General features: G+C 41.6%; 1 protein-coding gene across 1 annotated transcript; it reads right to left on the reverse strand.

Annotated features, from left to right (window-relative positions):
* Positions 1-2,654: 2,654 nt before the first annotated feature.
* Positions 2,655-9,330, reverse strand: LOC147460909 (coniferin beta-glucosidase-like). The gene is made up of 13 exons (XM_086508600.1): positions 9,063-9,330; positions 8,798-8,864; positions 8,635-8,693; positions 8,075-8,150; positions 6,590-6,661; positions 6,410-6,497; positions 4,964-5,222; positions 4,312-4,427; positions 3,866-4,083; positions 3,713-3,741; positions 3,532-3,628; positions 3,222-3,312; positions 2,655-3,037 (listed from the first exon to the last, which is right to left on the reverse strand). The coding sequence occupies exons 1-13, from the start codon at positions 9,237-9,239 to the stop codon at positions 2,851-2,853; spliced, it is 1,536 nt and encodes a 511-aa protein (XP_086364726.1). The 5' UTR covers positions 9,240-9,330; the 3' UTR covers positions 2,655-2,850.
* Between the last annotated feature and the right edge of the window lie 584 nt (positions 9,331-9,914).

Consider the following 9,914-nt stretch of genomic DNA (forward strand, 5'->3'; position numbering starts at 1 on the left):
ACCATCATCGCTCTGTTTTGATCTATACTATTTTTAGTATTGTGGATATAGAGCTTTAACATTTGCTCACTTAGCCATGAATGGGTGGTTGTGCTCTGGGTTATGATTGATTGTGGCCACAATGGTTATTTTATTGTTCCTATATAGAGGGGTTGATTGGTATATGACCCTATATAGTGGGGTAACCCACTTTGTGGGGTGTAAGACATCGGCATGTATGGTCTGATAAGGATGCCATGGTGGTTATACTAAGGTGATGTGACTCTGGTTGGTTATTGAGCGTCCCAATCTTGTTCAGTTACGGTCCATGCTGTTGTGTTTATGGTTCTTGGGCAAAATTGATTAAATGCACCAAATGATTGGTTGGTTATGATGGATGGTGGCCGAATATGCTAATGGTTAGGATGGGTTGTGAATTATGGTAAATTTGGTTGTAAATTGGGCTACTTATAAGGCCGCATATGGTCGCTTATTACAATGATGTTATAGGCATTTGTGGCACACATCCCTGGCTTTTTGAACAAATAATGAAATATGGAAAATAGGGTTTAATACTTATACTTACTACCTTACATATGGTCTTGGATTCCGACTAAATGGGTGTTGGGCTTATTTACTAATGTCTTTTATGTTACAGGTGACTCCAAGGTATAGATTGATTGCATGTATGAGTACTGTCATTGACCCAGAAAAAATAGCGCAATTAATGCCAAACTCTGTAAAGCAAAGAAACAAGAATATGTGGCCCACTTCGAGGCTAAATTGCCTCATAAATCTTGTCTCCAGCCTTATCTCATGAGAGCTTGTAAAGCACAAGGGGCTCCATATGGTTTTCCACCTTGTAAATGAAACCATTTTTAATTATATAATTAGCTTTATCTTTCTTATTATTTATCTTTGAAGCAATTAAGCTGGGTGACATCCATAACATGTGGGATACTCATGCATCACCTGCACACGATGCCAATGCTAACTGAAAGTTGTGTTGTTTCCATGGATGCAGGCGAGGGTTACCTTCTCAACTATGGTTTTTAAAGTGCCCTGGCTTAGAGATGGCAGACTTATATATCTTCAGGCTCTTGATTCTCTTGTATTTGTGTATAAAATCTGTTTTATACTATGAATGGAAATTATATATATTGTTACTGGAAAATACACACACACACACACACACACACACACATAACACACACACACACAAGCATAGAGTTGATAATGAAAGATTACAAGGGAAGGGGATGTAGACAAGATTAGAGAGTACATAGCATAGCATACATAGCATGAGAGAGAGAGAGAGAGGAATCTTGCAAATCAATGGCCTAAAAATTGTAACCTCAAACTCCATGGCACCTCTTGTGAAGTTTGGTATTTCACATTTGATATTGCTTATTGGTGCAAAAAATTGAAGGTCCCTGTTTTACACTTAGTTTCACTTTAGTTATGCATGCAGCATATCATTTATTGCATGACCCTCTAATTAGGGTGAGTTCTCACTATCCTATTTACAAGGTAGCCATGGTGGGGTTATTGATAAAATATCTAAAACTCTCTGCAAATATAAAATACCGAGGAATTTATTTATTGTCGACACCTTTTCCTCAACTCTCAAAATTCCAATCTTCAAGTCATCAACTCACCGTTAGAAAAAATAGAAAGATAGCACAATAATCAACCATTACGCTCCAGCTATCCCAATTGTAGTTAACCACATACAACAGGAGGATGCGTAGTCTTGTAATAGATTTCTCTCAAAATACAAATTACATCTTAAGGCATGTGGAATCATGCAAGAATTTGTAAGCAAACATAGCCCTGATGAGTTTCAATAATGGAGGTGAAGGAAAGGCTTTTCTCAAGACTTAATCCGCAACTTAGAAGGCATTGGTTGCGGGATATTCCTGTCAAGGTAGGGCCAAGAAGCTCTCAACCGTTGTTGGCATGGGTAGAGTGGGGGTTTTCCTTTGGTTCTAATCTCTTGGAATGTACATATTGCAGGTTGTGTTACCAACGTGGGTAGGCTCTATGCTACTTACAGAGGATGCAACAAGAGATTGATTTTGGGGCACTCTTAAGGGGAAGTGAAGGAATCCCTTGATCGTTTTTTGAGGAGGTGAAGCAAGAGCTTCTCTAAGGCATGAGCAAAAAAAAATCATGATGAAAGGTATCTAGATACTCTCAAAAAAGATCTTTGTACTTGGTAGTGCTTTGATCAATATGACTCTTGGACTACATTTTTGTTAGTGCATCAGCCTATCACCCTTAGAAGCAAGACAAACCTAATTTCTAAGAAAGATTGTACTTGAGGAGCTTTAAAGCACCTTTCGAGCAATGTTTACTACTCTTATGCCTATTAATGGCAACACAAGTGGAGTGGGGTTGTGAGGAATAGGAATTAACCACAAAATTTGCAGTCAGCATGTTGGAGTGTCAACATGTTGTAATGTTTGTAATCACCTTTGGTTAAAACTTTTGTACACACACACACACAACGTCTCTACATACATACCCCACTTCATTTGTCTGCGCTATTTGGACTCATTGAGTAAACTCTTCAATGATCATAGTAACATGATTTATTTGATTCTTCTGCTTCAAATTTGCCCACTCAAATCATCAATCATTTCCAAACATTAGTGAAGGAATGGAGATGGAGGTAGTCTTGAGAACTAAGAATTTGTTACTTGATGCACACGAGAAAATTTCTAAATCTTCTTGTGACATAAGGCCAGAAAGAGAGAGAGAGAGTAGAGCAGCACTTGCATTCAAGCTTGCCCATGGCTATCGATCACGTACTGCTGATAAAGAGGGAGGGGTGAAGGAAGAATCCCCACAATGATGTGGGTGCTCTATTCAGCTTTTGTATACTAGAGTTGTATTGGACGTGAGCATGTTCTTGAACCACAAGGCCGAGAGTTTGGGGTATCTGTTAAATGCATCATCCGTATAATACAATCCAAACCTTGTTTCCAAACCATAGATTGTTTCGAACCCATCCATCAAGGACCATGCAAACATTCCTCGCACATCAGCTCCGGCGCTGTGCATAACCAGAGAAGAGAAGTCATGAGAACATAACAACAAATATGCATGACAAGACATCAAAGTTAACATCCAATGTTATAGTGTATGACCTAGATCTGTCAAACAAATGATTCCTGGTTGAAGCTAAACATTCTTCTGCAGGTTTCATCATGGCATTTCATAAAGCTAGAGAACTCTACCTTATGCCCTTTATCAGATATTTGAGATATTGCGCGTAAAACTCCACACGTACATCATCATTGACAGTAGTTGTTGAACGCAGTCCCCATCCTGCAGTGGCATTCAATCAGTAAAATCAAAGTTTGAGAGGAAATAGTGCAGAGATATTTGCATTCTCCACGCACTTGAGCGTGGCAATGCCAAAACTACATGAGATATATGCAGGAGACTAGATGTCCTACATCTAATTTGTGAAGAAGACTAGATATACACACATGACCAAGAAGATCTACACCATAAATGACTGTCCAATTGAAATCATAACCTCACCCAGTGCAGTCACATAAGTTGGAATGTTATCATAATAAGTTCTCATATAGTTGACGACTTTCTCCAAACCCCACGGTACGTAATACTCATCATCGTACTGCTCATGTTAAAAGCGAGACATTAGAACTTAATGGTCAGAAACAATCTATTAGGAAATTAAGAAAGCAGCTCAGTACAGTACCCGCCCAATGACTACACCATCTCTGTATGCTGTTTGAAAGGAGACATGGAAACCATATCAAAAGTCAGCAATAGAAATGGCACCTTGCCCAAGAACTCTGCTTCGAAGACAAGCAGCAAAAAACTCCACGCCCTCGATGCAAATAGAACCTACCAGTACGCTTTACACCCCACTCCTCAAAGTAGCCAGGAAAGCTCACATTCCTCTCATCATTATTGGTGACATAGATGGAAGTCACAGCATTCAGGCCAATAAAGTCCACCGAGCCACGAATGCGTTCAGACTCCTCTTCTGTAAACGAAGGTAGCCTACTGCCCACTATCTTCTTCATCGAAATGGGATAATCTCCGTACAAGACTGGTTCAATAAACCTGATCCATACGAGCAAGATCACTAATTCAATGAACGTGATAAATGAAAACTCACAATCCAATCAACCAGAAGATGAACTCAAGAGGATCTGTCCAGACTTGATTAACATAATCTGGTCACCAGAAAGGCAGAACATGCAAGGAAAGAAATGACACAGTAAGCTCAAAACCGGTATCAATAGTGCGGCTTTACAATTTTCAAGTCTTAAAGGACAAAAAGATTTGTACCATCCCACAGAGAAATCCAAGGCTCTTGCAGCAGCTTCCTTATCTTCAGTGGAATTGGTAAGAGGCTCATACCATCTGAACCAAATGGCCATCCCAATCTCTCCTTGCTGAGAGGGCTGCATACAATAAAAGGATACAAAACTTAGGGCTGCATACAAATTAAAGGGTATAAAACTTTCTCAAAAAGAATCAGCACTACGTTAAGATCAGAGACACAGCTGATCAAGAAAACCAAAAAGCAGACTAGAATCGCAGTTTACGAGAGGGGAAACTAAAAAACAAGATCTTGAAAGTTCCACATTCAGCTGGAGTATGGCTTACACAAAAACTGATTCTTTAGAGCCAGGAGATCAGGACTGTTTTGCTCCTTAGAAACACAAGGAGCATCCTTGTAATGGAGTGATTCTTTAGAGCCAGGAGATCAGGACTGTTTTGCTCCTTAGAAACACAAGGAGCACCCTCGTAATATATCAATCCTTCAAGAGCTAGGAGTCTTTGTTTTAAGAGCTTGTCCTTGAAAGATGCTTACATCTAGATCACCTTAAGATCGATCATTTTTCGGTATGCAATGAGTAATGCAGGCTTGGAAGCTTCCTCATTTGGCCTTCCTGTAGCATAATACTACAAGATTTTTATCAGAGTTAGCATTTACCTGATAGGTTCTCCTGTAAAGATCAACAGTAGCTGCATGTGCAAGAAGCACATTGTGGCCAGCAATATAGGGTTCAGTGGCAGAATTGCCAGCTGAGCAGTTGTAAGGAGGCTGACCGACAGTGCACCGTCCAGGTGGGCCATAGGTACCAGCATAAGAGAAAGGTACAAAATCGTTACCCTCGTCAAAGGTTATCCAATGCTTTACTCTATCTCCAAACGCATTGAAGCATGCATTAGCAAAGAGCACAAAGTCATCTCTGCCAGCCAGAAACATTAACAGGCATTAGCACAGCAATGACAGATTAAATGTGGTAACTTTAAGAAATCCACTAACAATGAGATTTGAAGAATGCAAATACCGTGATGCTTTGTTGCTATATACAGTAAATGTGTGTGTGTGTGTGTGTGTGTGTGTGTGTGTGTGTGTGTGTGGAGTCTTTCATCAATTAGCAAGTGTCCTCTGCTCTGCGCCTTCGTTTCCCCTTTGAAATCTCTCACATACGGTTCTGGATTTTTGGAGTCCTCCAGCCGCCACAGTCTCCGTTTGAGGTCTTCTTCAAGTGGGTCAGATTTTGGGTTATGTGGACCATATGGCACCAACTTAACTCTCAGATGTTTCATGCCATTGAAATTGACCCTGTCCCTTACTTTCAATTTTCTCTTGGACAGGCACTTCACTTTGCTCATGATGTGGCAGACATCTCTCTTGAAGCTTACAGGATTTACTTTGATTGTTTCTAGTTTTCGAAGCCTCATGGTGCTTCGTCTTTTGTACCTCTTATGTATTGTGGGTTTTCCTCAGTTTGAGATTTCCCACTTGTAAATTCAATCAAGATTTTTAAAAAAAGGAAGTATGTGTGGAGAAATCGGTGGCTTCTTCATCTCAGAGTAGCTACCACTTGGAGACAAAGTTTATGGAGGCTTGATAAGCATCAAGACACTCGGATATTTTTTGGTGGCATCAAGGCATTCGAATTTTGGTGGTCTAGTTTGATGTTTTACACTTTGCATATGTGGGCTCAGGAGTGTAGACCTTTTTATTTTGACACATTTTGAAGAAGTCCACAACTCAATGAGACACCCATTTCGTCAAGTTGTTTTGTGTTTAGATGTCTGATTTAGTTATCAGTTATAGATAACTATGCCAACTATGCCCACAGAGAGCATTGAATGAATAACTAAGCCTTTCGCATGGTCACTCAAGGCTTACTTATTCATTCAACCTCTCAACTATGCCTTGAACTATGCCAAAATCGGCATAGTTACAAAGGGTAGGCATTGTTATTCATTTAATGCTCTTTTTTGCATGTGATCAAGAGTGAGGCTTAGATATCAGTTCAAATAACTGATAACTAAGCCTCGCGTGACCGCCACCACGTGCCTTATGTCCCAGGTTGCTCTTCAATAAGGTCAGTGAATAAAACGAGACAAGGAATGAACTCACATAAAGCGAGCATTGAGCAGGCCTCCGTAGGTATCCTCCAAGATTTGTGGCATATCTTGCTCATACAAGGTAACAAAGGGCTCTATACCTGTGACAGATTTTTGAGCCATTCCGGTCAGAGAAAAATGCATGAATGGACACACGTCCAACATTGGGCAATAAACACAGCAAAGCGTTTACCAGCATCAAGTAATTTGTCTATTAGATCGTTGTAATGTTCCACTGCTAATAGATTGACTTCACCCGTTCCATCTTGAAAAGCAGCAAGAAATTAACAAAAGCAACTGTCATTGAAGCAGCAGGGGAAAACAAAGTACAAAAAGAAAACCCTCAGCATACCTGGAGCCCTTGTAGCTGTACCAGCTTCTTTCCTCAGCCCCTATTAGCCCTAACCTGAGTTTAGTGTGTGCGTCCAGCGTGTCTTCAGCTATCACTAGCTGCTCACACCCTCTTTTCAACGCGCACACGCAGGTATAGCGGTAGAGTGTTAGCCCCTTGGAGCAAGAGCTTTCAACTCTCCCATGTCGAATCCGAATTGACTATTTTGGTCGGTTGGTTGCAGTTGACTGGCAACCGGCTCAAGCTCCTTCGCCACCACGATGGCGAGCAACCCGATATTTAACCAAAACCTAGCCCTAGGCGGGCCTACCTTTTGCAGGCCCATAGCCTCAGATCCCTCTAGTCACAAGAAGATTTAGAAATTTTCTCATGTAGGAAAAGGGAGAGTTTTTCATACAATGCATAACATCATGAGCTTCTGCTCCGGAGGCACCGCATACCTAGCTAGGTATGCCGTGCCTCCCTCACACAAGCTCATGATGTTGCGAGAATCTGTCCAGGACTTCTTGTGAGTATTCAGCCTAGTTTGAGATCCAAATTTTCATCCTTAGATTTCAAAATGTACTTGCTCTGTATGAGCATAAGGAACGAAGTTGTGCACCCCAAGCTTGCAATGAAAAAGTAAATACCACTCCGGCAACGATAGTGGGGAGCCCTAATTGAGATCAGGGTTGTTAGGGACCCCATCTCATAAGGGTCAAGCAACCATAAGAAGGACCACAAGAAGGTAGATAGAATCTTGAAGCAAAGGCTACTTCCATCTCTTCTACCCTGAGAAAGATCTTGCATGGTGCAGGTTACCCGTAGCTATATGGATAGCTCAGATGCAGAAGAACCTATTCCGCAAAGTTTGAGAAAAAGTGTCCAAGTAAGTTTGGCGTAAGAGTCCCTCCCTAAAGAAGACACCTCTAGTATGTCTCATCCTCCCTCCCGACCTGGCTCTCCTCCCTGTCATGTAGCCCCTCCCTCTTCTCCTATTTCCATGGATGCTATATATATTGATGCGGACTATACTGGGGATGATGATGCGGTTCGAGGACCAGCACATGGCTAGATATCGATTCTGAGAAAGCGGACAAGCGCCTAGCCCAATAAGTAGCTAGATCAGAAGACAAGTGCTTAGCCAAGAAAGCCCGACAGGAAAAAAAATAGCTAGCAATGAAGGCAGAGAAAGAAGGCCAATGCTTAGCCATGGAATTAGTAGAGAAAGAAGCTCCCTAGAAGCAGAGAAAGACAAGGCTCGAGATGCTAGTGTGGCTGCAAGTTCATCAAAATAATTTTGTTTGAAAAATGATGTTAAAGAGATACATAGACCACCTCACTTACTTGGGAACATCCTTGGCCATGCTATTGAAAATCTATAGGAATCCATTCCCAAGTCAACAAGCAGCTGAATGTCCTCCTGCAAGAGCGCCACCCCACATAAGATTATCACCTTAGCGCATTAATTTAGCTCTCCCTGCAAAATCTATTGAGAATTCATCTACTCAGCTCCATTGAATTTGAATTCACAAGGCTCTCAAAGAATCCACATACCGCGTACCGTTCAATTAAGTCATGCGAGATGGCAGGAACATCGTATGAAACTCGTCGCGCGTGTGCGTGCGCGCACCCCCCCCCCCCCCCCCCCCACACACACACACACACATTATTGCAGCGAAGCTGTACTCCCACTGGAAGTTTTGACATTTCCTTACATGGAAAGTTTCTCCTTATTTCCTCAACCTCAAGAGTTTGGACAGCCTCATATAAGGACTAGCATGAGCTAGAAACAAAAGCAGAAAGCCTCTCTCTCTCTCTCTCTCTCTCTCTCTCTCTCTCTCTCTCTCTCTGTGTGTGTGTGTGTGTGTGTGTGTGTGTGTGTGTGTGTGTGTATTGTGTCTTACAGGAAAACGGTTATAGTGATCGCCTCCAGCAGCAGGGGTCGTTCCATCAAAAACAGTTCCTGTTTGAAAGGTTCTTGAATGAGGCAAATCGTGGAAAATGCCACCGAAAAAAAAAAATAGGAAGGCTTGACAGACAACCAATTAAGGCATCTTCCTTAGTTACCTTGCTGCCGAGCAAAAACATCCCACACCCCATCGCTTTTTCCGTCATCATAGCAAGCAGCTTCATGCTGCATGCATGCAAACAAGGCACACACTCTTCTCAAAGGTTAAGTGCAAGAGTCCTCAATGACAATGGAGAGCTTATAAAGAGAGAAGAAACCCATGTGTATGGGTTTCCTCCGCACTGAATGCAGAGAAAGTGTCGTGTGTGTGTGTGTGTGTGTGCGCGCGCGTGCTTGATTGAGAGAAAGAGAGAGAGATCTTACTTTGATTGCCCACGTGAGAGAGCCAAACTTGAAGGAAGCAGGGAAATTATTACGGTCGACAAAGAGGGAGTCGTTGGAGAAGAGCTGGGCAGGCGATTTAGAAGCAGCAACAGCAATATTCGTCTGTGCAGGAAGCAGCAGCAACAACGTCAACAACACCATGCACGGAGCCTCCATTGTTAAGAACAAGCTGGCGGAGGAGGAGAAAGCAGAAGCAATTGATACGAAGACACAGCTTGAGCTTGAACTGCTTTTCTACGTCCTGCAGGATTGTAAAAGTAACTTATGATTTTAATAAATGCAGGATTGTAAAAGTAACTTATGATTTTAATAAATGTGGACTTCTTTCCACCTATCCATTTTTCCAAAGTCCTTACAAGTAATTCTCACATGGACTCCTTTTATCTATGCAATTCTCAACATGTGTCTATTCCCATCTCACTCCCTCAACTTGTATATAAATCTCATTAGTTGTCTTCATTTGTAGCAAGATCTTCACTCTCCATTCAAGTGCAATCTATTGTCATTGCTCTATTTCTATTTTGTACTCTTTTATGTATTGACATTAGCATATTAATTCATAGTGATATTAATCACATTTAAGTTAATCTCTAAGTTCTCACATGGTATCAGAGCGATAGAGCTTAAGATTAATTTTTTTAAATAGCGCTAAGAGTCTTCCATCTCTCTAGCCCACACTCGAAGCCTCACTCTCCATTCTTTTCAAGGAATCCGGAACCTCGAAAGATGATCAAGTTAGCTTCGTCATCTTTCGCATCCACCTACAAGCCCCGCTACATTATCGACAAGCTTCACGGCACTAACTACCAAGTGTGGAAGCTTCGGATGAAA

Source organism: Adiantum capillus-veneris, chromosome 3, assembly GCF_014529385.1.
Source record: "Adiantum capillus-veneris isolate H3 chromosome 3, ASM1452938v2, whole genome shotgun sequence".
Lineage (NCBI taxonomy): Eukaryota > Viridiplantae > Streptophyta > Polypodiopsida > Polypodiales > Pteridaceae > Adiantum > Adiantum capillus-veneris.